The sequence below is a fragment of the Manacus candei genome, unplaced genomic scaffold (assembly GCF_025592945.1).
Source record: "Manacus candei isolate 608988 ecotype Guabito, Panama unplaced genomic scaffold, ASM2559294v1 h1tg000057l, whole genome shotgun sequence".
Taxonomy (NCBI): Eukaryota; Metazoa; Chordata; class Aves; order Passeriformes; family Pipridae; genus Manacus; species Manacus candei.
The window spans coordinates 13,242,383-13,268,635 of NW_026138105.1; the positions used below are offsets into that span (position 1 = coordinate 13,242,383).

General features: G+C 61.2%; 7 protein-coding genes across 8 annotated transcripts; 3 read left to right on the forward strand and 4 right to left on the reverse strand.

Moving 5' to 3' along the window:
- Nucleotides 1–3,615: 3,615 nt before the first annotated feature.
- On the reverse strand, nt 3,616–4,879 carry LOC127478166 (uncharacterized protein DDB_G0290685-like). Its single transcript, XM_051803428.1, has 2 exons — nt 4,823–4,879; nt 3,616–4,435 (listed from the first exon to the last, which is right to left on the reverse strand). Exons 1-2 carry the CDS (start codon nt 4,877–4,879, stop codon nt 3,662–3,664), a joined length of 831 nt encoding a protein of 276 aa, XP_051659388.1. The 3' UTR covers nt 3,616–3,661.
- A 4,700-nt stretch (nt 4,880–9,579) lies between these two features.
- DNTTIP1 (deoxynucleotidyltransferase terminal interacting protein 1) lies at nt 9,580–14,129 on the forward strand. Of its 2 annotated transcripts, XM_051803193.1 has the most exons (13): nt 9,583–9,744; nt 9,834–9,904; nt 10,047–10,143; nt 10,289–10,387; nt 10,862–10,930; nt 11,265–11,321; nt 11,554–11,615; nt 12,065–12,110; nt 12,564–12,622; nt 12,804–12,864; nt 13,179–13,250; nt 13,514–13,569; nt 13,879–14,129. In XM_051803193.1, the coding sequence occupies exons 1-13, from the start codon at nt 9,658–9,660 to the stop codon at nt 14,015–14,017; spliced, it is 975 nt and encodes a 324-aa protein (XP_051659153.1). In that variant the 5' UTR covers nt 9,583–9,657; the 3' UTR covers nt 14,018–14,129. The 2 variants fall into 2 exon arrangements, with proteins under 2 accessions (XP_051659154.1, XP_051659153.1); XM_051803194.1 differs by lacking the exon at nt 13,179–13,250 and having other exon boundaries at nt 9,580–9,744.
- Nucleotides 14,130–14,299: 170 nt separating this feature from the next.
- On the forward strand, nt 14,300–15,985 carry UBE2C (ubiquitin conjugating enzyme E2 C). Its single transcript, XM_051803205.1, has 6 exons — nt 14,300–14,794; nt 14,877–14,904; nt 15,008–15,094; nt 15,253–15,457; nt 15,590–15,649; nt 15,795–15,985. Exons 1-6 carry the CDS (start codon nt 14,694–14,696, stop codon nt 15,851–15,853), a joined length of 540 nt encoding a protein of 179 aa, XP_051659165.1. The 5' UTR covers nt 14,300–14,693; the 3' UTR covers nt 15,854–15,985.
- A 103-nt stretch (nt 15,986–16,088) lies between these two features.
- On the reverse strand, nt 16,089–17,461 carry LOC127478058 (regulator of G-protein signaling 9-binding protein-like). Its single transcript, XM_051803200.1, has 2 exons — nt 16,755–17,461; nt 16,089–16,643 (listed from the first exon to the last, which is right to left on the reverse strand). The coding sequence occupies exons 1-2, from the start codon at nt 16,945–16,947 to the stop codon at nt 16,210–16,212; spliced, it is 627 nt and encodes a 208-aa protein (XP_051659160.1). The 5' UTR covers nt 16,948–17,461; the 3' UTR covers nt 16,089–16,209.
- Nucleotides 17,462–17,629: 168 nt separating this feature from the next.
- TNNC2 (troponin C2, fast skeletal type) lies at nt 17,630–19,499 on the reverse strand. Its single transcript, XM_051803207.1, has 6 exons — nt 19,387–19,499; nt 18,609–18,660; nt 18,370–18,513; nt 18,169–18,283; nt 17,955–18,091; nt 17,630–17,876 (listed from the first exon to the last, which is right to left on the reverse strand). Exons 1-6 carry the CDS (start codon nt 19,387–19,389, stop codon nt 17,845–17,847), a joined length of 483 nt encoding a protein of 160 aa, XP_051659167.1. The 5' UTR covers nt 19,390–19,499; the 3' UTR covers nt 17,630–17,844.
- Nucleotides 19,500–20,578: 1,079 nt separating this feature from the next.
- SNX21 (sorting nexin family member 21) lies at nt 20,579–23,367 on the forward strand. The gene is made up of 3 exons (XM_051803180.1): nt 20,579–21,651; nt 21,819–21,973; nt 22,276–23,367. The coding sequence occupies exons 1-3, from the start codon at nt 20,994–20,996 to the stop codon at nt 22,945–22,947; spliced, it is 1,485 nt and encodes a 494-aa protein (XP_051659140.1). The 5' UTR covers nt 20,579–20,993; the 3' UTR covers nt 22,948–23,367.
- A 373-nt stretch (nt 23,368–23,740) lies between these two features.
- Nucleotides 23,741–26,034, reverse strand: ACOT8 (acyl-CoA thioesterase 8). Its single transcript, XM_051803195.1, has 6 exons — nt 25,881–26,034; nt 25,649–25,785; nt 25,231–25,456; nt 24,820–24,977; nt 24,285–24,476; nt 23,741–24,107 (listed from the first exon to the last, which is right to left on the reverse strand). Exons 1-6 carry the CDS (start codon nt 26,009–26,011, stop codon nt 23,989–23,991), a joined length of 963 nt encoding a protein of 320 aa, XP_051659155.1. The 5' UTR covers nt 26,012–26,034; the 3' UTR covers nt 23,741–23,988.
- Between the last annotated feature and the right edge of the window lie 219 nt (nt 26,035–26,253).

A 26,253-nucleotide genomic window follows, 5' to 3' on the forward strand; every position in this document is an offset into this window, starting at 1 on the left:
TTCGACACTTCGCAGCAGCCGGGGTGGCTGATCCCATCAGCCCCGTGGAAGGGAGCAGGAGGCAAGAGGCAGCTCCAGCACCGCCTGACAGGAATCTGGGCACCCACTCTGCCTCCGGCAAGGACACAGGACACCGTCCTCCAGCCCTGCAGTCCTGGTGCCCATGCAGAGCTCCCACCTCCCTGTTCCCAGTACCAGGACCCCATGCCCCCCTGGCCTGTCCTGGTCTCCAGGCTGGCCAGGAGATGCAGGGCTGAGGGGCTGGTGGCAGTGCAGGGCTGTGGACCGTGTCGGGTCACAGGACGTCCCTCAGGAACCAGCGATTGTTCCCAGAGGCAGAACAATGCCCGGAGAGCTGCCAGGGCACCACGGGCTGCTCCACAGCGCCCGGCCAGGGAGCCACCTCTGCTGCCTCGGCCAGGCCAGCCCCAGGCAGGGTCTCCCGGCTCCTCGCTGCCACCTGTGCCCTACCTGTCCCCCGCAGCAGGAAGTTTCATTGGCTGCTCCTGTCAGCACCTTCGTGCCTCCCCTGAGGCTCATCCAGCAGCAGCTGCCTGCAGGAGGGAGGGGACGGGGGATATTCACGCTCGGATGGAGCACGTCAGGTGCTGGGGCACTGGCCAGGTCATGGGGACCAACCTTCTGCCCCAGGAGGATTTAAAACCCTGCCTGTGCCCAGAGAGGCAGCCCCCACGCTGCCCATCCGTGCCATGCGGCTGCTGTCGCTGCTGCTGCTCTTGGGGCTCTGCTGCCTCTGGGCCCGGCTGCTCTCTGCAGGTGAGCACAGAGGGGCACAGGTGGGCACAAGTGAGCACAGGTGGGCACGGGTGGATGTGGGTGGGCACAGGCAGATGTGGGAGCAGTGGGACAGCACTGCAGGAGGGTGTGTGGCCATGGGCACAGGGACCAAAGTGACTGGGGCTTGGCTGCAGCATCCTGCACAGCATTGCTGTCCCCCCCACATCCTTGCATGCTGCAGAAGTGACTGGCAAACCCCCCACAGCTCCCTGGGAGGGGTATCTGGGGTTTCTGGAGCCCTCACCCCCCAGACCCTCACTGTGGTGCTGACAGCTGTGCCCTGACATGCTACAAAGTGAGGGCTTGGACACAGATTCCTGTCTTTCCCCAGAATTCACCTAGCCCCCACCTGGACCTGGCCTGAGGGCCTGGAGTGTGCAGCCAACCCGCACCAGACAGACAGACAACAGCTGCACAGCCAGACAGCCGGACAGCCAGCCATGGAGGGCTCCATCAGCTGCTGGATGAGCACCCAGCACCCTGATCCCACCTTCAGCTCTGTGCTGACCATCGGGGCCTCCGTGCCCCCCACCTCCCAGTAAACCCAGTCTGTGATGAACACTGGCTGGCTCCTGCTGTTTCTGTCTCCTGGCAAGCCCCTGCCAGCCTCTGTGGGATCTTCAGTCCCCGTGGGAGGGATGGGGTCCCTGTCCTAGTGGCTCATGGTCAAGCTCTGCCATGGCAGCTGCTTTTGGAGGATGCTGGGGGCCTTGGGCATGGAGCAGCTCACCCCAGTGAGCCTCAGGGAGGTGGGGTCACATGGATGTTTCCCTTGCCAGAGATGCTCTGCAGGTCCCAGGCAGGTCCCAGGCTGGGGCTGTCCCTGGCTGGGGCTGTCCCTGGGGGGTCTCCCATGAGGGACAGAGGCATATCTCTGTGCAGAGGGCCCTGCCAAGCCCATGCTGGGCAGGAACAGATGCCAGAGCTCATTGTACCAGGACAGGGCTGGGGCAGCCACGATGGCTTGGCCATGCCAGGCACTGACCAAGGACAGCTCATCATACCCAGCCAGTGACCAGTGCTGGGTTTATTAGGAAGGAGAAGGTCCTGCTCAAAACACTGCTGGTGCCTGGGACCAGCCCTGGCAGAGTGAGGCAGAGGAGGAGTCTGGGGGCAGCCACTCACTGCGGGCTCCCCTCACCTCACATGTTCCTTGCCTACCCTCCAGCATTGGTGAACAAGTGTAATTGCTGTCACCAGCACCCTCAACATCACTGCAATCATCATCACTGGTGTTAAAGAAACGTTTGACAGTAGGCTCTCATCTCCATCAGATAGATTTATTGGCACAGATCGATCATGAAATCAGGTAGCTTGAGCTGGAGCCTCAAAAGAGAGACCCTGAAAAAAGAAATCCCTGGGCAATTATACTCTTATAGTCTAAACTCCCCATCCCTCATGTAACAGTCCAGACCAAGAACATTGTTAGGCTCTGGGGTCTCTTAGCTCTTCATTGCTTCACAGTTTCATTACTAAGTGGTTACCTTGTGGTCACCTTCACACCCTCTGAGGTCAGTTTTGGTTGGGGTTTCAGCGAGTTCTGCAGCCCATGTTGTAATATGGTTGTTACAGTTCATATACCGTGATCTGTGGGCTGTCCACTCCAACTATTAATCTTTAAATAATATTTAAGCTACAGCTTTGTCTATTCTAACTATTATTAATGTTCAGATTGTCAGCCCTGGGTTTCACTACGCTCCATCTTTGACTTACACAACACACCCAGTATGATTCAAATAATGTTCAATTTGCACCTAACAATTCCAGCTTTCAAATAATAGAAAATTCTCAACAGTCATGATCATCATAGACATCATCGCTGTCATTGTCACTGTTATCACTGTCATTGTCATCATCCACCATACTGTCATCCTGGTCAGATCCAGGCTTCTTTCCCACATCAAGCTCCTCCTCACTCTCAGCCTTCCCCCCTGGTTTCTCCCCAGATGCCAGCTTCTCACCAGCCACTGGCTTCCCACCAGTCTCTGGCTTCCCTCAAGTCTCCAGCTTTGCTTTTCCCTAGTCTCAATCTTCCCTCATACTGTCTTTTTTTCCCCTGAATTGGATTTCTTCCCAGGGGCATTACTATAAACATTTAGTGAATGTTTATACCCCTGTGGGAGTTTGTTAATGGAATATTGTTCCTTCCCAAGGAAATGTAAATTTCTTTTTATCCTCCTCTTATAAGGGGGGCATAAAGAACACACCCATGGGTGTGTGGCTGTGAAAATCCCATTTCATGCTGCCGCAGAAGTTGGGTGTTGTGGTACATTAGTGATGATTGACTCAGGGATTGCAGGTGCTGCACAGAGCACACACACTGCAGCCTCTCGATTTCTGTCAGGGCTAGGGCTGGCATCTGAGCTGAAGGACCATACCCACATGGAGTAATATATGGCCATTCCTCCTGACATAATATTATTGTGCACTCCTGAGATCATTCAGTAGTGTCAACTATCTTCTCCCAGTTCTGCAATACCTTGGCTGAGGGCGTCCCCTTCTTTATGCCAGGTACATTTCTCATCTTTCACAAAACCACAAAACTCAAAACTCGTAGAAGGCAGGACTTAAACCTGCTCTAGATATTTAACACACTACTCAGTCCTTTCTTACTCCGGAGCTCCTGGGTGAAATCACCCACTGCCAAGAATTTGAATGTCTGGAGTTTAGAAGGACTGAAATGGGCAAGTGACTGAGTGTCCCATCTGTGCTGCCAAACTGTTAAAGAAACTTTTGACACTAAGCTCTTATGTCCATCAGATACATTTATTGGCACAGATCAATCACAAAATCTGGCAGCCCCAGCTGTGTGCCACAAAAGAGGGACCCAGAACCCCCTGGAAATCCCTGGGCAATGATACCCTTACAACCTAAAATACCCATCCCAGTTATCAGCACCATTTTCATAGCTATTGGAGTTATCAGTTTCACTGCTGTTGGAGTCATCATTGCTATTGGAATTGTCATCATCGTCGCCATCATCACCATCATCATCACTGTCATTGTAACGGTCATTGTTGCCATCATCACTATTTTCATTGCTGTTGGAGTCACCATTTTCATTGCTACTGGAATTGTCACCATCATCACCATCATCACTGTCGTTGTAACGGTCATTGTTGCCATCATCACCATTTTCATTGCTATTGGAATCGTCCCCGTCATCGCCATCATCACCATCACCATCATCATCACTGTCGTTGTCACTACCATCACTGTCATTGCCATCATGACGCTCATTTTTGTCACCATCATCACCATTGTCATCACTGTGATCGGGGTCATTGACATCATCCTCCTCACTGTCATCCTGGTTAGATCCAGGCTTCTCTCCTGCCCCAGGCTCTCCCTCACTCTCTGGCTTCTCCCCCAGCACAGTTTTCTCTCCAGATGCCGGCTGCCCACCAGCCTCTGGCTTCCCTCCAGCGTCCGGCTTTGCTACAACCTCTGGTTTTTCCCTAGTGTCAGTCTTCGCCCCACATGCTGGTTTTTCCCCTGAACTGGGTTGCTTCCCTGTGTCCAGCTTTCCCAGTGCAGGACTTGCAGCAGCTGCTGGCACAGACCCGTGCAGGAGCTGGTCCTTACCCACCTGCTCCGCACACAACTCCTGCTTCCCACACGAGACGACCTTGCCAGGCTGTGGATCATGTACCACACTGGCCTCTTCCCCAGGGACATGGCTCTTACCCAAAGCGTTTCTGGGCTCCCCTGGTGGTGGCCACCCGGCTGGAGCTGCTCCATGGAACTCTGGAGGAAGGAGAAAGCAGCAGCGTCAGCCCTGCTGTGCTGCCCTCCCACCCTCTGCTCCTACCCAGCAGCCTGGTTTGCCCCAGCTGTGGCTGCCTTCTCCTCTGTACCTTTTCCTGGTGGGTTTTCAGGGCTCTGCCCAACCATTGCTGCCCTCACAGCCGGGGCAACTCGGCCCAAGGGCCACGCTGGTGCCTCCCAGCACGTGGCAGAGTTGTGGTGGGACCAGTGCCTGAGGGGCCCTCCTGGGCACCTCTGCCCCGGGGCCAGCACCCACCTGTGCCTCTGGCTGCATCGGGGAGTCAGGGAGAGATGGCACCGTGCCACAGCGCATCCTGGCACTGCAGTGAGCCCCACATGCCAGGGCTCATCCCATCCCGCTCCCACACAGCTTCCCTGGCCCTCACAGGTGGCAACCTGGCACCTGCCAGCACCTGCAAAGCACCTCCGGTGCTTTGGTCCCTTCCAACCCAAACTGTTCTGTGATTCTATGAAAATAAGGAAAAATATTCTTAAGCCCCCAAGAGGCCTGGAGTTCCCACCCGCCCGTACTTGCCTGTGATGGGTGCTGCCTGCAGCTGTGCCCACAGGGCAAGGAGCCCCAGCAGGAGGGTACCTCGTGCCATCCTGCTGCCGAAGTCTATGTCCAGGGCTGTGCCAGGTGGCAATTTAAAGTGCCTCGCAGGCAGCCCGGGTCCAGGAATGGGAGGAGGCAGCTCACAGGTGACTTCAGGAACCTCCCACATTTGGCTGTAATTCTGTTTACTGGAGAGCAACTCCAGCTGCCTCTTTCCACCCACAGCCAAGGCTGGAGCAGGATCCAGAGCTGGCTGCCCGCCGAGTAGGACAGCGCAGGGACTGGAGGAGGGAAGGGGAAACCAGGACTGCACAGAGGCAGATTCTTCACTGCTGCTCTCAAGGGGAATCCCCACACGACCTTGGTCAACAGCAGTGGCCCCAATGCCAGGCTCTGCCCCAGTGCTGGGCTCTGCTGCAGGCAGGAGCCCACCCGGCCCTGCCACCCCAGACAGAACAAGCACAGGGCAAAAGCACCCACCTGGCAGCAGTACCCAGAGCTGCCTCCTTCTACACACAAATGCCCTTCATTCAAGGCTGCTGTCTCACATGTGGGACACTCTTTGCAGGTTTTTGCAGGCTCAGTATTCAAGGCTTCATTTGAGCACTGGTCTCTGAGCCATCCCATTCCCAAGCAGAGCGCTCCAGCTCTTTCGGTGTCCCTACTGTCAGTCGCCAGGTCTGGGCACCCAAATGAGCGAGCTGAAAAGCTCAGCAAGTTAACACTGTCCCCTGGCCCCACGGTCCTTCTGCTTTGTGGCCTCCCCAAGTGCCCCATTATCACAGGGCAGCCCCATGTGGCCTAGAGTACACAGGGCACAGCGAGAGCTCAGTGTGCCCTTCCCCCAGCACAATCACAGACTCCATAAGGCTCCCTCCAAGCAGCTTTTGGGAACTCTTGAGCATGGATTGCAGGGTTTAGTGTCCACACATGAGCATCCCAGTAATTTACACATGAGCATTCAATAACCACATGAATTCATGTGGGAGTGGGCAGTTACTGCACACACAAACACCTTTGCCCAAGCAAAGGTCTGCTCCAATTAAACCGTGCTGCACTAAAATGGACCTCTCTGGAGGAAAAAAATCTCAGGATTTCAATGATGAGAGCTCACCCAAGGCAAGGAGAGCACAGGAACCTGCCTTCAAACTGCCAGCCAAACTGGTGGCTTCACTGGAGACCCACAGTAAGAGTAAATGAAAATTAAATGCACTGCCACACTGCCTTCCCTTTTCTCTGCATCTGATCTCAGAGTAAAGACTTATTTAGTATATTTGAGAGAGCAGATTCATCTTAATTAAGATTCAGTTCTGTGAATGCTAACCTGTTTACACTGTTATTCTCCAGTCACCCAGGAGTGCTAGATGGAATCTGATTTCGCAATTTTTTCCTTCCCTATTTAATTATCTCTTCCTGAGTTACACACAAATCAAAGTGCAATGAATAAGACAGGAGAACTTAAGGACTGGTCTGCCCAGGACACATCAGCACCAAGCATGAATGGGTCAGACTTGCTGGATCAAAAGACAGAGTTTAAATCTGCAACTGTGGGGTGAGTGAAATTAATTGGTTTGAGTTCGACGTTATTTCTATGACTCCAAGCAAGTGCTGGCACTTGACACAAGCACTGGGAAGGCAAAGTCGTGCTAAAAGAGCTTTTCACCAACGCTGTGTCAAGGCGATGGAGGGGCAGCATGAGGGAAAGAGCACAGCTCCGCACTGCCAAACCTGTGTGGGAAGAGGGCTTATGGGCAAGAAAAATGCTTTAACTACAGGCCTCCTGCCGTGACTCAAGGCGGATGCAGTTCCTCCGTGAACTGCCCACGTCCACCAGAGTTCCGGTGCCCCACATCTGGCGGCTCCCCGGTGGAACCCGACGGCCCAGTGCTTATCGTGCCTTGCTGTGGCTGTTAATCACTGCCGAGCAGGACGCTCTGCTGACTCCCTTCCACGCACCTGGAAAACCATCTGGAACAACCTGAGGGATCACAGGGCTCCTACCAACCCCGGGACTGCCACAGCGGAGAGATCTGCTGCCGTCCCCACGCTCGCCCGGCAGCTCCTCCTTCCTCTTGGGAACAACAGCGTCATTTTGGCACGTTTCCATTTTAGCAGACCATAATCCTGGATAACGTTTAGGGAACTAATGGAGGAGAGTGTCTGACAAGCAAATGGCTCTGCCGAAATAAATGCCTGAGTACACAGAGGGACAGAGGGGACTTCTTCAAAGTCATCCTGTAAATCAAATGGGAACTTGGGTAACCTCAGCTGTGAACCAGCCATTCATGTCTGGCAGGCATGCACAGGCTGGCGTGTTTTGTCATGTGCACCTACCACACAGATCCATGGAAAAATCACCATTAAAAGTCAGGGACTGGAGGAGACTCCACAAGGCATTTCACCAGTTACAGAATCACAGAATCAACTAGGTTGGAAAAGACCTCTAAGATCGAGTCCAACATAAGACCTGACATCACCTTCTCAACTAGACCATGGACTAAGTGCCACATCCAGTCTTTTCTTAAACACCTCCAGGGATGGGGACTCCACCACCTCCCTGGGTAGCCCATTTCAATGCCCAATCACCCTTTCCATAAGACACATAAGTCGGTAGAATTTGGCCTGGACATGTGTATATCACATTTAGGTGATCCCTGACAGATGTTGTTCTGACATGCTCTTAAAAAGACATCCCTCTCCCTGCAAAGGTGGCAAGTCTTTCATTGAAAATTTGTTACAGGATTTAAGTCTTCTTGTTAATTGGAAAGATCTGGCCCAAGTCTCACTTGATTCAAACCAATACAATGACAACTTGTCCACTCACAGTGGGTACAGAGCACAGCCACTCTCATAGGTTAACAGAACCATTCTCCTCACCTTTCCCTGGGAGTTCCTACAGCCACAGTTATTTTTCTTCTCCTCTGGGCAATGTCCAAATTTTGAGCAACCAATTTGGAGCAACCAAAATAAGTACGCAAGCAGCCCAGTGCTGCTGATAATGAAGTCATGTCGATGCTGATGGTGACTCTGTTGGCCCCACATCCGCCACTGGATTTGTGTAACAGCCTGAGCTCACCCCGGGCTTGTGCAGCCCCGGCCAAAGCGGCAGGAAGGGGATAAGGCAGGAGCCTTTTGCAGCACGTGAGCCATGTGAGTCAGCAGCCTTTGCTCCCACAGCCACTCCAGGCTCCCACAGGAGCCCAGTGTGGTCACTGCTGGGCTGACAGCTACAGAGGGAGAGTCACACTGAGGGGACACAGCCACAGGCTGCAGTGACGGGTGCTGAGAGACAACAGCAAAGCAACCTCCGGAGGCACCAGCATGTAGTGCCAGCACTGGGGTCACAGAACCACAGAATCATTTGGGTTGGAAAAGACCTCTGAGGTCATGGAGTCCAACCTTTGACCAATCGCCTTGTCAAGTAGATCATGGCAACAAGTGCCACGTCCAGTCGCTTCTTGAACAAAAATGAAAAGTGTGTGGGAAGGCCAGTGGGAAGGAGATCCCACTTCCCGCTGTGGCACGGCTCAGGGTTGCCCCACTGGCACAAAGGACAGGCCAGCACCCGGAGATGGCTGCTGGAACACACCTCTGCTCTGCACAGCAAGACCTTGAGCAGCCTTGGCATCCTGCACTCTGGGAAATCCCCTTTGCTTTGTTTATCTCACCAAATCATCTTGGAATGAGGAAAAACATTACCAGCAAATCAGCAAATGCTTTTTAATGCAAATTGATATCCAGCTGACCCAACAGAAACTCAACCGGGACACAAGGTAAGATGATCTATTAAACAACAGACAAGTTGTTTTGACTATTCTGCACACGTTAAACAAGAGGAGGAAATGTTGGTTTGGGGTGTTTGCTCAGAGAAACAATGAGATGCCAGAAAGATGAGAGATGGAAAATTACACAAGGAACACAAAGATCATGGAAGGACCAGCATTCACACTCCTGCAGCTGCAAGTATTTGGCTCTCAGGGGCAGGGGCCACGTGTGACCAGTCTACCCGCGACAGGGTGAGTTTAAGGCTTTGGGACTGAGGATTTGGAGCCGACCGTCCATCACTGCACTGATCCGTGAAGCTGCACCTCCTTGGAACGAGGAGTTTCTTTATTGCCGAGCGCTCGGGCACGACCTGGCACCCACGGGCGCGTCCGCGGGACTGCACAAACCGGGTGCCGAGGCTTAAAACAAGGCGCGAGGAACAAGCAGCGGCGGCGGCCCGGAGGGAGGTGCCGAGCACGGGAGGTTGGCACAGACACGGTCCCCCGGGGAGGACCCGGCGGGGACACCCGGGGGGCTGCGACCCGCGCTCCGGCGGCGCCTCCAGGGCGGGCACCGTGTTCGTCCCCGGGGCTGCCCCTGCCCCGAGCACACGCCGTGTGTCCCCCCGGGCGGGTCCCTGTCCCCGCTCCCGCCCCGGGCTCGGACCGGCCCCGTTGCCGTGGCAGCGGCGTCACATCCGTCGGGGCCCGATGATGTAGGGCGGGATCCCCGCGCATCCGGTCGCTCGCACCGCAGCCGGGAGCGGGGCCATGGGCGCCGCCCGCGATGCGGAGCAGCAGCCGGGGCCGCCGGGCGAGGAGGGCCCGGGCGATGCCGAGGAGCAGCTGGTCAGCACGGTGAGGCGGGGGCCGGGCCGGGCCGGGCCGGGCCGGGCCGGGGGGCGGCGGGGGGCGGCGGGGCCGCGGCTGACGCGTGTGTCCCGCAGAGCCCCTGGAACATCATGATCAAGCACCGGCAGGTGCAGCGGCGCGGGCGGCGCTCCCAGATGACCACCAGGTACGGCGGGAGCGGGATGGGCGGGCAGGGGAGGCTGGAACAGCGGGACTGGGCCGGGCACCGGCCCGGAGGGAGGATCTGGGTTAGACCGGGCCGGGGCAGGGGGGTCCCGTGCCTCCCCGTCTGACCCCTCCACCCGCAGCTTCACGGACCCGAGCGTGTCTATGGACCTGCTGCGCGCTGTGCTGCAGCCCAGCATCAACGAGGAGATCCGGGGCGTCTTCAACAAGTACATGAAGGTGAGTGCAGGGCACAGGTGGGCAGCAGGTGTGTGGGGGCACCTGGGCTGTCACCGAGGCCATCACGCCAGTCTGTGGGAGCTGGGCCCTGCGCCTGCCTCGACACTGCACGGGCTCTCAGCCTCTCCTGCCTTCTCCTCTCCAGTTTTTCCAGACAGCAGCAATCAACGTGCGTGATAATGTTGGGGAGGAGGTGGACCCGGAGCAGCTCATCCAGGAGACCTGTCGGAGCTGCCTGGAGCAGGTGGGTGCTGGCAAGGGGTTCCTTGGGCACCTGATTGAGCAGAGAAGCCTGGCCAGGATGTGTCCCTCTTAACAGCTTTGCTGTCACTGTGAGGGGACATCCTCAGCCCTTGTGTGGCTGCTGTGCTGGGATTCATTCTCACTGGGAAGAGGGGAGTGGTCAGAGCTGGGCAGCTCATGCTGCCACTTTTCACTGCTGCTGTCAGAACATGGCACACAGCTGGACCACCCATCAGAGGGTCCTGGTGGTGTGGGGCAGGATGCTTTCCTTTCACATCTTGCTTTTCTGCCAGTTGACCATAGTTATGATGCTCAGATTGTGCTTTTGCATCTGGCCATCTGTGGAAGCATGGCCTGATAGCACTCCAAGAGCAGAGCTGGTGCAGGGCTTTCAGGCAGATACACGAATATGGAGGTTGCTGGTGGGGCCCTCTCTGAGCCCAGAATCCCTGGAAACTTCTTTCTCTTCTTGCAGGCCAAACTGCTGTTCTCTGACGGCAAAAAGGTGGTTCCCAGGTTGCCCCATGAGCAGGCAGGGACAAAGGTAAACTTTGTGATTGTACCCAGAGGCTTAAATGATTTGTGAGAGCTGGGAGGAGGAGAAGGGTTGGAATCCCTTTTGTTCTCTACCTCTTGTACCCCAGCACTGTAGTGCAGAGGCAGAGTAGGGGTTGTTGGGCTGGGAGGGAATACAGGGCAAGGAGAACCTCAGGTGCTGCTGCTTATGGTGTGGTGCTGCTCACCAGCATGGGCTGGGATCAGTGTTTAACTGCAAAGGAGAGAGGGTCAGCATTTATCTGGCCTTTGGGATGCAGGGGGCTCCACACAACCAGGAGGGGAGAAGGGCCCTGCTCATCCCGCTGCCCTTCCTCTTCCAGCGTGCCCGACAGATGGATGAGGAGCTGAGCCGTCGAGGGAGCCCCATTCCCAAAAAGGTAAGAGGGGATTTTGTTTTGGCAAGCCTGGTCCTCCTTCCTGGCCATTCCCACCATATGAGTGCGTGCAGGTGCACCGTCGGCTTTTGTGAGGCCTGAGAGGTGCTTGCTCTGGTGCCAGGGAGCATTTCTGCCCGTGACAAAAGGAGCAGCTTCTCTGGGATGGGGAGGGTCCCCAAGAGGGTTCCCTGAGCCAGCACAGCCAAATCACAGCAGGGTTTCTTCCATGCAGAGAAAGGGGCGGCCTCCAGGACAGAGCCTGTCGAACGACCGCGGGGTCTCGGGCATGGCAGCGTGAGTACGGGTCCTGAGCTAGAGCCCCCGTTTGGGGAGGGCAGGGGGAACGAGGCTGCCCAAATGGGGGAGGCACAGAAACCCCACAATCCCCTTCCCTCCTGCAGAGAGGCAGTGGGAGTTCTGGAGACAGGGAGGGGTCTTAGGTTGAGGTGTGTCCCTCCAGAAGGCAAAGACCTTCAAGGAAAAGGTTTTAAAGAGGCCCAAAAGGGTGAAAAGATCCAGATGGACCATTCAGAGTGAGCAGTGAGGCACAGGAGGGGTGGGATCTGGGCAGCTGAGAGAGGAGAATGTGCATCAAAGCTGAGGGTCCAGAGCTGGGCGCTCCGGGGGAATGCAAGATGTGAACAAGGGTGGATCTGGAAAGGCTGGGGCTCAATCCCTGCTGCTGGTGGTGACTGTGCTGGTTCTGCAGGGCCTCATTCTTACAGCATTTTCCTTCCCCTCAGGTGGAAGCTCAAAGTCTCTGAACCTGTGAGAAGGGATGGACCAAAGGTATTGGCTGGCCAAGGCTGCTGGGCTCCCCCTCTCCTCCCCTTTGCTCCTGCCTGCGGCTGCAGGAGCACAGGACAACGCAGGCTGTGCTCTGCCCCGATGGGGCCCTGGGGCGGGGGGGTAGGACGAGGAGCGAAGTGCCCGGAGGCCTTTTTTGGTCTCCCCAGGCACTGTAGCCTGTAGCTGTGCAGTGTGGTGCTGCTGAGGGAGACCTGGGGAGAGTAGGAGTAGCCAGGAAAATCCCACAAGCGTTTCCCACAAGGGAAACTGCTTAGATCAGTCCAGACAGAATGTAACATCCCTCCCCTGCAGAAGGCTGGAGGTCTGTGGCCAGCTCCTTCCCTCCCAGGCCGGGGGCAGCTCCGAGGTTCCCTATCAGAGAGCCGAGGCTCATGGAGCGTGGCCGGCACCAGCTTAATTTCTAATGCTGCCCCTTTTCCAATTGCTCTGTAGTGGGATCCATCCCGACTGACTGAAACCACAACCTTTGTGCTGGGATCTCGAGCAAACAAGTAAGGAACGGCCCTGTCGATGGAGGGTGGTGTCCCCAGGCAGGAGCCCGTGACACTCCTCCCGTCACTTCGCTTCTCTGCCTCCAAAGCAGTAGGAAGGGCTTGGGGAGGAGAGGGGTGTCCCCGTGCCACCACAGCCACCCTCCCTGCAGCCCTGACACCCCTCACGTTCCTCTTGCAGAGCTCTCGGGATGGGAGGAACAAGAGGGCGACTCTACATCAAGCACCCCCACCTCTTTAAGGTCAGATGCCACAGCCAGACGGTTTCCCATGGGAATCGGGGGCGCGTGCTTTGGCTCGTTTGTTCACTCCCTCCCCCTTGCCCTCGTTTGTTATCTTGGATCACATTCCCAAGGTCTTGGCTAGCACACGGAACATGAGCCGACATGGCAGGTTTTGCTGGAGCCAGGGCTGAGGCTGGAGCAGGGCAGGCGGTGCAGAGTCGAGCGCTCCCCCCACGGGCAGCACATGGGGGGCACAGCGTCCTGCAGGAGGGGGGGCCTGAGCCGAGGGTCTGTCACCCCTGCTCAGCTCGGTCCTCGCTGCTTTATTGCAGTACGCGGCCGACCCGCAGGATAAGCACTGGCTGGCAGAGCAGCAGCACATGAGGGCCACTGGGGGCAAGATGGTGAGTACGGCCGGGCACAGGGCCCGCCGCAGGGCCAGCACGGGCGGAGGAGCCGCAGCACAGGCAGCTGTGGCAGGAGGTTAGGCAGGGCACGGAGGCACAGCTGCCCCCAGGGTCTGTCCCCTGCCCTCTGGGGTTTGGGTGCAGGCTTGAGGGGCAGAGCTGGATCCCACAGGGACAGTGCTGGCCAGGGATGGGGGGAGTGATCCTGCCTCAGCCGCCCCTCACAGGCGCCCTGAGGTGTCCTCCACCTTGTGCCACAGGCCTACCTCCTCATCGAAGAGGACATTCGGGATTTGGCTGCCAGTGAGGATTACAGGTGAGGACCAAAGCAGAGATGCTGCTGTGCCTGGGGCTCCTTCCCTGGGGGCCCCCACCGTGCCCCCCCTTCACTGCATGGGAGCCCTGTGCTGGAGGAATCCTGTTCCATGCCAGCTGGGGGGGCTTGATGCCAAGTGTTGGGGGGCTTGGTGCTGGCTGGGTGTTCATGGTAGGTTTGGGCACGGTGCTAGTTGTGGTCCATAGCAGGTTTGGTGGGTCTGGGCTTGGTACTGGTTGGGGTCCATGGTGGGTTTGGGGTCCTCGGTGGGTGCCGGGGTCCCTCTGTCTCAGCCCCTTCCCTCCCAAGGGACTCGGGGGATCTGCGGCTGGAGGAGCTGAAGCCCTTCATCCCGCCGGCCTGGATGACGGAGAAGATGCAGAAACACATGGAGACGCTTCGTCGCGGAGGGGACGCGCCGCCCCCCGAGGACCCCCCCGAACCCTGAGGCCTCGCCCCTAAAGGGCCCGCCCCCGTCCCCCAATAAAACCGCTTCGCACCCACCTCGCCGCCTCCTGGGCACCGGGGAGGGGCGTCTGGCCCTTTAAGGGCGTCAGGGACTCGTGGTCCCGGCCCTCGCTGGGCAGCGGCCAATCACAGCGCGGTGCGTCGGAGCCCGACGACCAATCAGCGGCCGCTGACCGTTACCGTGGGAGCCGCATCCCCGGCGGGCGGTGATTGGGCGGCTCGAACGGGGCTGCGCGCTGATTGGCGGAGGGGCCGCACGGGGACACATTCAAACGGGGTGCGGGAGCGGGCAGGGCCGCGCGGGGCGATCGTGTGGGGGAGCGACTGGGACCGGGATCGAGCCGCTGCTGCACCGGGGTGTCCGGGATCGGGCTGCCACCGCAACCGGAGAGTATCCTGCGCCGCCCTAAGGGAGCCCTAAGCACCGTCGCTCCGCACCGGGGAGTTCCGCCAGGAGAGCCCGCACCACCGCGCGGCACCGGGAGAGCCCCCGCCGCACCGGGAGAGCCGCAGCGGGGCCCGAGTTCTGCCCCGAGCGCAGGAAGGAGGAAGCGGGCAGAGCCTGGTGCGGCGCCGCCCAGGAGGGGGAGCCGCGTCCAGCCCGTGACCCACCGACGGCGGAGGCGGGTGCGCCGGTCGGTGCCCCCGGAGCCGCCATGGCCTCGCAGAACGCCGACCCCGCCGCCGTGTCCAGCGCAGCCGCTCGCAAAGCGGCCGAAACGGGGGCCACGCCGGCCCGCGGTGCGGTGGGGAAGAGGTGAGCGGGGACGGGAACCGGGGGCTGCGGCCGGGGGCTGCCCCGCCGGGCCGGCCGGTAACGTGCTCTTCCCCCTCCGCAGGCTGCAGCAGGAGCTGATGGCGCTGATGGTGAGTGGGGTCGCGGAGGGTCCTGGGGCCGAGTCAGAGTTTGGGGATCCCGAGGCGGGAGAGTCTCGGGCTGTCCTGGCCGCCCTGACGTACTGCCCCGCAGATGTCCGGTGACAAAGGCATTTCCGCCTTCCCCGAGTCCGACAACTTGTTCAAGTGGATTGGGACCATTGACGGCGCCGCCGGCACGGTGAGAGGCGGGATCCAGGGCTGTGGGGGCCCTGACCCCGCTCCACCCTCCTCCCTTCAGCTGAGCGGTCGCAGTCCTCTGCTCCCCTTGTGCCCCTTTTTCCCCCGAGTTTTCCCCCCCACCCCCCTGACTCCAGCCCCCGTGACTCCCACCCGCAGCCCTACGAGGAGCTGCGGTACAAGCTGTCGCTGGAGTTCCCCAGCGGGTACCCCTACACGGCGCCCACCGTGCGGTTCCTGACCCCCTGCTACCACCCCAACGTCGACACCCAGGGGAACATCTGCCTCGACATCCTCAAGGAAAAGTGGTCGGCACTCTACGACGTCCGCACCATCCTGCTCTCCGTCCAGAGCCTGCTGGCAGGTGGGTCCTACAACTGCACTTGCCATGGGGTACTGGGGGAGGGTGTGATGGTGGGGTTGGGGATCCCCCGCTCAGAGCAGGGCTCTGAGGTGTCCAAGTCACCCCACCAGCTAACCCCGCCCCTGTTTCCAGAGCCGAACATCGAGAGCCCCCTGAACACACACGCGGCCGAGCTCTGGAAGAACCAAGTCGGTGAGTGCCTGGGGCAGAAACTCCCTGCCTGCTCCCCACTGGGGTGGGCAGCAGCACAGCCCCCAACCCTGCTGTGTCCCACTGCCTCTCCAGCCCTGGCAGCTGCCTCAGGACCCTCATCACCATGTCCCCCCTCTCTCCTCAGCCTACAAGAAGTACGTGAGGGAGACGTACAACAAGCAGGCCAAGGGCCAGGAGACCTGACCATCGCCACCGCCCCCCACCATACCCTCCCCTGCCCGGTGCCCCCCACATTCTGTATCATAGGCTGTTTTTAAATTAATGTCGCAGTCCGAGCCACGGTTAATGTATAAATAAATGCACATTTATGACTTCTGCAGGGGGTTCTGCAGATGTGGGCAGGGAGGGATACTGACCCCCATCAGGGGCTCTATCAACATTTAGAGGGCCTGGAGTGGTCCCATTCCCTCTGCAGGGTGGGGGCAGCCCCCAGCAACACCTGCATGGGCAGGGGGCTGGGGACTGTGGGGGTACATGGGGGTTCCCCTACCCTGCTCTGTGACAGGGGGTGCCAGCTTTGCTGCCTCCTGGCCTCCCCTTCAGAGCACCCCACAGCAGTGGCCAGTGCAGGGCCCTGCCCAAGCCCCCATGGCTGCAGTGCCACCTATCCCCACTGGCTGTGTGGTCTCCGTGGCTTCCACCGTCCATGGCGGAATGTTGGCTCCACTCTCCATCTCTGACAATGTGGCTCTCACCTGCTCAATCTCTTCCTCTAAGCCCTGGGCAGCCGGGGGCTGCATGGAAACCACCCCTCGCCGGCCAGGCAGCCCCCAGCCCCCCAGCCCGGTGCGCAGTGGGGCCACGCCGCCCTCTTGCATGGAGAAGAGCTGGCAGAGGTAGTGGGCTCTGCGTAGATCCTGCAGGAAGAGCTCCAGAGCGGAGAGGAAGAGCACCCACAGCCGCTCCAGCTCACGCCGCTCCGGGAGGCTCGCTGGTGCCTGCCTCACCCCTGCCAGCAGCACCCGCCGCAGCCCTGTGGGACGTGAGATGCTAAGCCACAGTGGCCCTGGAGCCCCTCTGTGGCCCTGGTGTGGGTCCAGGGGGGCTTTGTGCCTGCTGCCCATTGCAGCAGCCCCCTCCTTACCAGTGCTAAGTTCGCGAGCCTCCGCGCTCCTCCTGCGCCGCTCCTCGCGCAGCCGAGGGCTGTCACCGCTGCCCCCAAGCTGCAGCACCATCTGCCGGTGTCCAGCTGTGGCCTTGCAGAGGGCAGCCTGTGCTGCTGCACATGTCCCCACTGCCCCCCGTCCACGGCACCCGTCCCTTCTGCCTGGTGCCATTGCTCCCCGTGAGAACAGGGCAGGGTCAGGATTCCCGGGGTGGCCCCTGGCCCTCCTGGGTTCTCAGTTTCCCTGTGCCACAGTGCTGGGCAGAAGGGATGTAACCGGCTTTGAGCTGTGTCCTGCCAGCTGCACTGTGCTGGTCCCACCCACACCAGCTGAGGACTGTGTTCCCTTCATCCCACCCCTGCTGTGCTCCACCCCGGTTGGTCCCCAGGGAGCTGTGCTGTCCAGCAGGCTGGTACAGCCTGTCCAGACACAGAGACTCCACTGTCATCTTGACCTCACAGGGAGGGGGCTGCTGCTGCCCCTCCACCTTATAGGCCAGTCCTCTGGGTGGGAGATATGGGTCCCAGTGGGATAGGTGGTGGTGGCTCCCTAGAACCCCTGTGGTCCCACAGCCCTGCCCTGGAGCAGGACCCTTGGGGCTGGGGCTGTGCTCCCTCACCCGCTGGCGTGTGAACCAGCTGCTCCGAACGGAAACTCTGAGCTCAGCGCTGGCACCTGCCCAAGAGCCCGTGGGAACCACAGCCCTGTGCTGCCCCTCCAGCACAGAGCTGCGATGTGAACTTGCCTGGCATAGGGCACCCGCCAGGCGTGTTCCCCTCCCTGGGGAGCAGGGCAGGGGCACAGTGCCGCAGCCCCCTCCCCGTGCACCCCCAGTGAAGTCCTGCACAAGCAATTCAAGCCTTTCCTCTTTTATTGAGGCTCAAACCAAAGCCACAGGTGACAGATGGGAGGAAAAGCTCAGCCGCCGGCAGTGGGATGAGACGGAGGCCCTGGCACGGAGCAGGGTCTCAGCCAGTGCTGGGGGCCAGGTGCTGCGGAGCTGCTGCTCCCTGGGCAGTGGGGGAGCAGGGCTGGGTGCAGCAGCTGGCCCAAGGAATGTCTGGTCCCTTACTGCACACCCTCCATCATCTTCAGGAACTCTGCAAGAGAGGGGCAGCCTCAGCTCACGGCCCTGCCCTGGTGCACAGCACAGGCACCCGGCCAGGGCTGCTGCTCACCATCAAAGTCAATGCGGCCGTCGTTGTTCTTGTCTGAGTCCTTCATCATGTCCTCTATGTCCTCGTCGGTGACAGGCTCCCCGGTGGCCCTCAGGATCTCACCCAGCTCCTCAATGTCGATGAACCCATCAGCATTCCTGAAGGAGGGTGAGGGTGGGATGTGACCTTGCTCACCCCTGCAGGCAGGACAGGCCACTTCACCCCCACCACTCACCGGTCAAAGATGCGGAAGCAGTTGGCTAACTCCTCCTCAGACTTGCCCTTGGCGTCCTCTTTCATCTGGCGCACCATCATCACCAAGAACTCCTCAAAGTCGATGGTACCGCTGCCTGCGGGGAGGAAGCTGAGCACAGGTCAGGCTGCCCACCCAGTGCCCAGTGGTCACCCCTGTCACCTGCCACCAAGGGCTGCTCACCATCCTCGTCCACCTCCTCGATGATGGCGTCCAACTCTTCTTTGGTGGGGTTCTGGCCCAGCATCCTCATCACTGTCCCCAACTCCTTGGTGCTGATATCTCCGCCGCCATCAGCATCAAACATGTCGAAGGCGGCTTTGAACTCTGTGGAGAGGGAGGTCAGGGCCAGACAGTGGGGCAGAGCTGGGCCCCAAGCCATGGCCATGTCTGGCCCCTCTCCCCACTGCCCCTGCACTCACCCGCAATCATCTCCTCGCTGAGGAAGGCGCGGGCTTCTGCCTGCTGGTCCGTCTGCAAGACAAAGGAGAAGGGGTCATCATGGCCACCCACATCAGGCCAGAGACCCCTTGCACAGTGTGGCCCAACAGCACAGGTCTGTGGGGAGAGCCTTTGCCCTGCTGCAGAGCAATGCTGTGCTGGGGCAAGCCATAGCCCTCAGCAATCCCTACGGTTACAGTGCCTCCTGGGCATCCATGAGCATGGGGGGCTGCAGGGAGCCGCCTACCCAGGCCCCCCACCATGTGGGGGGCTCCATGGTGCAGGGGCCATGGAGCAGCCTTGGCATCCTAGGCATGCAACACTATTTTTGGAATCTCCTCAGCTCCCCTTGTAGGGATCACTGGAGCCGTGGCACCTGTCAGCCCCGATCGAGTTTCTGCTGGAGGCGCAGGCTGGCCGTGGAGCCGGCGGTGACACCGTGTCGTATGACCCAGCGCTCGGCTTTCAGCCACCCCCTGCCACTGCCACCTCTGCACGGCCCCGAGCTCTGGACAAGGCTGAGTCCCCAGAAACACGGTGCCCCCCAGGCATGTCCTGGGGGGACCTTGCACCTCCCCAACGCCTTCCTGCCCTCACCGCCACAGTCAGCCCAGCCCTGGGGATTCTCTCCCCGCTGCCCTCCACAGAGGCACCTCCGCAGCCCAGATCACCTGGAGCATGCAGTGCCTGGTGCCTCCTGCCCGATCAGGTCTCATCCTGGCATGCAGCACAAGGCACACAACACACGGGGGCTCTTACCATTGTGGGAATTTACTGTGCTTCCCAGCCCCAGAGAATCACCAGCTCCTGCAGCAGGAACTCCCAGAAGCACCGTGGTACCCCTGGCACCCCAATTTGTAGCGTCTGCTCTGTGGGCTGTGCCCCCAGCTGCTGCCCCTCAGCTCCCGCAGCCTATCAGCACCCTGGCAGCACCCGGCCCCGCTCACTGGCAACTGGCGCCTTTACCTAATTTAGCCAAAGCTTTATTGGCCAAGGGCTGGGATTAACGTAGGACTGAGGCTGGGATGGAAATTCAAGCCCTCCAGGAGGGACACTGGAGCTGTGGCAGGAGGGCGGCTCTGCCCACCCCCATAGCACCTCCCGACCAGGGAAACTCAGCAATGAGGGGGTTAAAAATAGCCCTGGATCTGTCAGCATCACCCAGGCAAGGGGGTCAGGGTCCCCCCTGCACCCGGGGGGCACAGAACATTGCCCACTGTCCCCCAGACCTGCAGCCCTGTCTGGGACAGGCTCTCAGTATGAACCTGGGCTTCCCTGGAGCAGCGTCCCTTCCCTGCACCCCCATTTTCTGCTCTGGGGGCCCTAGGTAGAGCTATGCTGCAGCCCCCTGCCCCCGGTGAGAAAAGGGTCCCCCGTGGGACCTGGGACACAAAGTCCCTGGAGGGTTTTGGAAAATAAGCCCTGCAGTTTAGAGTCCCCAGCACCATTGGCACCTGGGTCCGGAAAAGGCTCTGTCTTTCCGTGCTTCAGGGGAGCGGGAATTATGCCCGGTGCCTCTTGGAAGGCTCAGCCCTCACACCTACAGTCTGTGCCAGCCACTGCTGCCAGGGGCTGGTGGCTCTGGGAATGCACTGGCCAAGTGGCCCATGCCCTGTGGTGCTCTGGGCCTCAGGGATGCAGTGGGGTCAGGTTGATGGATCCCTGTCCCGTAAGCTCCCAGTGACAGGGACACACAGGGGTCCTCTGGCTCGTGGTTTTGCCAGGACCCTCATTTCCCAGGTGAGACCTGGGGAGTGCACAAGCCCAGCCCTGCATGCACTGCACCCTGCCCAGGGGAGGGCAGGGGGCTCGTCTGACCGGTGGGGTGCAGGGTGCTGGAGCAGCGTGCAACGGGCAAGCAGGGCAGAGCGATGGCAGCAGCTGGGCTGCTTCCTCGATATTAATAGACATTCCCAAGGAAGTGGTGAGGAGTGAGCGGGTAGGCACTAAAAAAGGCCAGGCGAGTGACGAGGGTGAAGCCTGGTCACAGGGCGCGTGGCGAGGCTACCTGGGGCCAGGGCAGCGGGTGCCAGGGTGGCCCGGGGGACGTCCCTTTGGGCTGCAGCCCAGTGGAATCGGGAGCCTGCATCTGGGGTACCAGGATACACGGGTGTCGGGGTACCAGGATGTCAGGGTACTGGGGTGCCAGGCTATTGGGGTACCAGGGTATGGGGTATCAAGACCCTGGGGCCCCACAGTGCTGGGCACCTCAGTGCGGGCTCCTGTGGCCCCAGGGTGGGTACCAGGGGCTCGGTCCGACCAGGACATCTCGGACAGGGGACAGCGGCAGCAGCCGGTGCGGCAGCGGGCAGGGGCTGCGGGCAGCGCCGGGCTGAGCCCTGACTCTGACCCGATCGTGCCGGGAGATGCCGGAGTGGCCCATCCCGATCGTGCCGAACGGTGCCGGGAGAAGCCGACCCCGATCCCGATCCCGCCGGGCGGTGCCGCAGGGGCCGATCCCGATCCCGGCCGTGCCGGGCGGTGCCGGCTCCGCCGCCCCGATCCGGGTTCCCGGCGGAGGCGGAGCCGCGCAGGGAGGATCCCGGGACGAGCCGTGGCGGAGCGGCCATCGCTCGGCACCGCCTGGCTCGGCCCGGTCCGGCCCGGGGCAGCGCGAGCGGAGCGGCGCGGGGGCAGCAGCGGGGGGTGCCCCGGGGCAGGGCTGTCCCCGCGCGGGGCCGTGCCGCGGTGGGCAGCCCCCGGTCCCCCCGTGTCGGGGAGCCGGCCCGGACCCCCGGGCAGCGATGGCCGCTCGCATCCTGCACCGGCTGCGGCACGCGCTGGCCGGAGAGGGCGGCCGGGAGGAGCCGGCGGGAGGCGGCGGCGAGACTGAGGACTGCCCGGAGAGCTCGGAGCTGGAGGACGACACCGAGGGGCTGTCGACGCGCCTCAGCGGCACCCTGAGCTTCACCAGCCACGAGGACGAGGAGGAGGAGGAGGAGGAGGAGGAGGAGGACGGAGCTAGCGAGGAGCTGGAGGAGCCGCCGCAGGCGCAGGGAGCGGCAGCAGGCACGGAGGACGGAGGCAAGTGCTGGGGCGGTGAGCTGGGGGGACTGGGGTGACCCCGCTCCCCAGGGCAGGAGCACCCCGGGGGGACCCGTGCGATGGTGGGGTCCGGCAGCCCGGAGATGTCGGGGGGCTGGCAGAGCCCTGTCCCCACACTGGGCAGTGACACCCCTCTCCCGGCACAGAGTGGGGCCCCGCGGCAGAGCGCCCCGGCGGCAGCCTGCTGACCCGGCAGCTGCAGGAGCTGTGGCGGAGGTCGCGGGGCAGCCTGGTACCGCAGCGGCTGCTCTTCGAGGTCACCAGCGCCAGCGTGGTCAGCGAGCGCTCCTCCAAGTACGTGGTGAGTGAGCCCGGCATGGCTGGGCAGGCACAGGCTGGGTGTGGGTTTGGCTCTCCTCCGGGCCAGGGGTCCCATGGGGCTGGCGCTTATTTCTCTCTCTTTCCCCTTGCTGCTTGGATGATGTTGGCGGCTCAGATGAGCCTCAGGTAACTATCTCTGGTGGGTGCTGTGGCTGTGGCAGCCCAGCCCACTCCCTCCTGCCCGGGCAACCCCCCCCGTCCCTTCTGTGGCCGCACACCCAGCTCTGCCAGCCCCAGGAGCAGCGTGCCCCTGGCACTGCCTGACACCCGGCTCCCCCACAGCTCTACACCATCTACCTGATCCGCACCGGCCAGTTTGACAAGGCCCCTGCCACCATCGCCCGGCGCTACTCAGACTTCGAGCAGCTGAACCGCCGCCTGCGCTGCCGCTTTGGCTGTGACATGGCCGGCGTTGCCTTCCCCAGGAAGAGGCTGCGCCGGAACTTCACCGCCGAGACCATTGCCAAGCGGAGCCGAGCCTTCGAGCAGTTCCTGTCCCATTTGCACTCCATCGACGAGATCCGCCGCTCCCCTGAGTTCCTCGAGTTCTTCTTCCTGCCGGACCTGCGGGCCGCGCAGCGCCTCACCTGCACCGGCATGTACCGCGAGGCCCTGGCCACCTGGGCCAACGCCTACCGGCTGCAGGACCGGCTGGGGGTCTGCAGCTCCGGCCGCTTCCTCCTGACATTGGCCGGGCTGGCCGTGTGCCACCAGGAGCTGGACCAGCTCGGCGAGGCCCACAGCTGCTGTGAGCAGGCGCTGCAGCTGCTGGAGGCCCAGGGCAGCCACCCACTGCTGGGGCCCTTCCTGCAGGCCCACATCCACCTGGCCTGGAAGGTGGGCAAGGACAAGCGGCGCTCGGAGGCCCGGCTGCAGGACCTGCGGGAGGCTGGGCTGCCCCTGCAGCAGCAGCCCTCCCTGAAGGAGTGCCTGATCAAGGAGCCTCTGGAGTGAAGCAGCCCGTGCCTCCATGGACAGGAGGGCAGGGGCTGCAGGGGACTCGCACCCATGGTGGCGGGGAGCAGGGCGCTGCCATGAGTGGGGATGTGGCAGGGGGGCAGTGCCACACTCCCATGGCAGCATGGCCCGTGCCTGGAGCTGCCTCCTAAATGCACTTTCTCTGTGGTTAGTCTGTCCGGTGGGACTGGGGGCTCACAGGGGTTCACGGAGGTCCACCACCCACAGTGACGTTGCTAGAGCCACTCCCCCTCTGTGGGGGATCCTGGAGTGGCTGGGACTTTAGCTGGGACATACTGGCACTGCACAAGGGAACGGGAAGGCTTCTGGCAGGGTTTGGGGCTCTTGCCGGGAACTTCCCATAAAACTTATATAATAAAAAGGACTTTATTAAATAAAGTCTTGGCAGGAAGAAGACCAAAGTGCTTGCTGTGTCTGTTCCACCCCATGCCCCCAGGGCATCATCAGTGGGAGGCCTCAAGCCTCCACATGGAGGTGGGAGCTGCCTCATCCCATTTCCCTGGCTCCCAGCTGGGCCCAAGCCTGAGCCCAGCCCTGGGGAGGAGCCCAAGGGCAAGCAGAAGCAGCAACTGAGGCACCAGGGCACACGAGCAGGGCAGGAGAAGCGAGAAAGGGAAGCAACGTGTGCCACAGCAGCACACGTGGCACAGGTTCCCCTCCTGTGACTCAGCTTGCAGCGGGGGCAGAGCTGGTCCCCCATTACCCCACTGCTGCCTGCCCTTGGGCAAGCACAGTCACAGATCCAAGGGGACAAACTCTAGGGACAGAGTCCAGCTCTTCACCCAACGGCTTTATTTTAAGGTGGCTGATGGCAGCATGTGGTTACACACTGTGCAGCAGCCAGTTGGTCACACTGATGCTCTGTGGGTCACCGTCCGTCACAGACACCTCTGGCACTTGGACTCCACACTGGGCTGGATCCAGCCCAGTCTCCTTCCTGCTGCTGTCCAGGTCCTGTCTTGATCCCAGGGTCCTTCGCTTGGTACGCTTGAGCCCCAGCTTGTGGGGGCTCCTCAGCTAGAGCTTGCTCTGGTTTGGTCTCTGTTCCACCCTGATGACTCCTTCTTGTGCACAGGTGACAGCCAGGACCCCGTCCCTGCGCCACAGCCGTCCCTGCACCAGGCCCCGGCACCCGCCTGCACAGAGGAGCTGTCAGAGTGCAGCCACCACCCCCAGGATGGGTAGGGTAGGAGAAGTGAGAAGGGGAAGCAACGTGTGCCAGAGTAGCGCCTTCCCCTCCCGCATCTCAGCCTGCTGCAGGGACAGGCTGGCCTTGGCCTTGTGGATCCCCAGGGGACACAGCAAGGACTCACCAGCCCAGGGGCTCTCGCACTCATAGAGCATCCAGTGGTCAGCTCGGAAGGGCGCGTGGAACCACATGGAATGGTCAAGGGACACCATGAACTTGATGTGGTACTGCCGGTGCGGGAGCAGGGCCGTGCCCAGGAAAGCGTAGTCGGAGATGTAGGCGGCCACACAGCAGTGCACCTTCATGTCCGTCTCCCCTGCAGAGCAACCGGCACTGCCCGTCCCGTGGGTGCCCATGGGACACATCTGGGGCACAGAGCTCCACTGCCCCAGGGACAGCTGCTGGCCAAGCACAGCTGAGATTCTTCCAGACCAGCTCCCCTTGCCCCCCAGCACAGCTCAGGGCATCACCTCATGCTCCTCACCCACACCTGCATTGCAGCCTTGAAATGCCCAGGCTTCCCCACAGGCTGGGGCGCAGGCAGCCCCCAAATCACAGCCCTCCCAGCCCATTCTGTCGTGACAGTGCTCCACAGTGTCAGGTGGAGTCTGGGCCCTCAGCCCAGGAGGCACTTGGACCACCTTCCCAGCAGGACCCACCTATGTAGCCTCGTGCTCGCACCCAGAAGAGCTGCTTTGGCTCCTGTGGCTCTGAGCTGAACATATCTGGTGGGTTCACGGGTTTAATATCAATCGGCACATCTTCGGCTTGGATCTTGTTGAGATGTTTCCTGTATCTCTCAGCCAGGTTAGGATTCCTGCAGCCCAGCATGGAGAAACGAGGTTAATGCCAGGCAGGCAGAGGCATGTCCTGCTAGCAGCAGCTCCAGCCCACAGACCCAGGGGCACACAGAGAGGAGGGGCACAGCTCCTGTCCTGTCCTGCCCCTCTGCTCCCCTCCCAGGCACGTTTGGAAACTCCTCAGGCAGCCACCACAATCCTCCTCCGCACCTCCCTCTGTACCAGCCGCAAAGAAGGGCATCCCCAACATGCCCCTTCCTCCCCACTCACTGCAGGAATTTCTGGATGAGCTCCTCCTGTGTCAGCAGCTCCTCGGGGAGCGGCACGGTGGGCATGGTGAACTGGTGCTGCACTGGGCTCCCCTGGGAGAGCTGGAAGGAGGCCTGGCAGGTGAAGATCGGCTTTCCGTGCTGGATGGCCTTCACGGAGCGAACGGAGAAGCTCTTCCCTGTACGAGTCCTCTCCACCTCGTACAGCACCGGCACCTTGGGGTCCCCTGGGACAGCACAGCGACATTCTGCCGCCGGGCCACGGAAGGGACCTGCCCTGCAGGGGCCGAGCCCGGCGGTGCCACCCTCACCCTCCCTGCCGGGATGGGGCCGGGATGGGGCGCCTGCTCACCCTGCGGGCTCCCCCAGCCTCCGGACCACCGCCCGGCCCCGGCGCCCCCCGAGCCGCGGATCCGCACCTGCCCGCACGAAGTAGCAGTGCAGCGAGTGCACCTGCTCGTCGCGGCTCACGGCGCGGGCGGCCGCCACCAGCGCCTGCCCCACGATCTGCCCGCCGAAGAGGCGCTGCGTGGCGGGCACCCAGTGGTGCCGGCCCCTGCGGGGAGAAGGCGGTGACGGCGGTGAGCGGCGGCGGCAGCGTGTGGAGAGGCCGCCCCGGTCCCGCCGGCCCGGCGCCCCCGCGCAGCGCACCTGAAGAGGTCGACCTCCAGCCGCTCCAAGTTCAGCACGCTGGTGATCAGCACGCTGCGCAGGTCCCCGGGAGGCGGCGGCGGCCGCCCCGGCCCCGCGCCGGCCCCGCCGGTGCCGCCCGGAGCCTCCATCGCCCCCGACACCGGCGGCCCCGACAGCGGCAACTTCCGCCCGCCCACGCGGCGCGCACCGCCAGATGATTGGATGGTAGAGCTGTCAGTCAGGGGGCGGGGCAGGATGCTCTGTGCTGGTTGGCCCGCCTCCTGTCAATCCGGAGAGAACGGCGCTGAATGGCCACGATCAGGGCGTGGGCGGTGCCTCAGGGTTTAACGGCGGCGGAGGGACCGAAGGGGTGTCTCCGCGGAATTGGGCG

Coding starts and splice junctions, on each gene's coding strand:
- LOC127478166 (XM_051803428.1), bottom strand. CDS start 4,879: ATGCGCTGTGGCACGGTGCCATCTCTCCCTGACTCCCCGATGCAGCCA. Junction 4,436..4,822: donor CGATGCAGCCAGAGGCACAG/GTGGGTGCTGGC, acceptor CATGATCCACAG/CCTGGCAAGGTCGTCTCGTG.
- DNTTIP1 (XM_051803193.1), top strand. CDS start 9,658: ATGGGCGCCGCCCGCGATGCGGAGCAGCAGCCGGGGCCGCCGGGCGAG. Junction 12,865..13,178: donor AGCACCCCCACCTCTTTAAG/GTCAGATGCCAC, acceptor GCTTTATTGCAG/TACGCGGCCGACCCGCAGGA. Junction 13,570..13,878: donor GCTGCCAGTGAGGATTACAG/GTGAGGACCAAA, acceptor TTCCCTCCCAAG/GGACTCGGGGGATCTGCGGC.
- UBE2C (XM_051803205.1), top strand. CDS start 14,694: ATGGCCTCGCAGAACGCCGACCCCGCCGCCGTGTCCAGCGCAGCCGCT. Junction 14,795..14,876: donor CGCGGTGCGGTGGGGAAGAG/GTGAGCGGGGAC, acceptor CCCCCTCCGCAG/GCTGCAGCAGGAGCTGATGG. Junction 14,905..15,007: donor AGGAGCTGATGGCGCTGATG/GTGAGTGGGGTC, acceptor ACTGCCCCGCAG/ATGTCCGGTGACAAAGGCAT.
- LOC127478058 (XM_051803200.1), bottom strand. CDS start 16,947: ATGGCACCAGGCAGAAGGGACGGGTGCCGTGGACGGGGGGCAGTGGGG. Junction 16,644..16,754: donor GGCTCGCGAACTTAGCACTG/GTAAGGAGGGGG, acceptor CACGTCCCACAG/GGCTGCGGCGGGTGCTGCTG.
- TNNC2 (XM_051803207.1), bottom strand. Junction 18,284..18,369: donor CGAGGAGGTGGACGAGGATG/GTGAGCAGCCCT, acceptor TCCTCCCCGCAG/GCAGCGGTACCATCGACTTT. Junction 17,877..17,954: donor CGGCCGCATTGACTTTGATG/GTGAGCAGCAGC, acceptor CCTCTCTTGCAG/AGTTCCTGAAGATGATGGAG.
- SNX21 (XM_051803180.1), top strand. CDS start 20,994: ATGCCGGAGTGGCCCATCCCGATCGTGCCGAACGGTGCCGGGAGAAGC. Junction 21,652..21,818: donor AGCAGGCACGGAGGACGGAG/GCAAGTGCTGGG, acceptor CTCCCGGCACAG/AGTGGGGCCCCGCGGCAGAG. Junction 21,974..22,275: donor AGCGCTCCTCCAAGTACGTG/GTGAGTGAGCCC, acceptor GCTCCCCCACAG/CTCTACACCATCTACCTGAT.
- ACOT8 (XM_051803195.1), bottom strand. CDS start 26,011: ATGGAGGCTCCGGGCGGCACCGGCGGGGCCGGCGCGGGGCCGGGGCGG. Junction 24,978..25,230: donor CTCATCCAGAAATTCCTGCA/GTGAGTGGGGAG, acceptor GCTGGGCTGCAG/GAATCCTAACCTGGCTGAGA. Junction 24,108..24,284: donor GTGCGAGAGCCCCTGGGCTG/GTGAGTCCTTGC, acceptor TCCTCTGTGCAG/GCGGGTGCCGGGGCCTGGTG.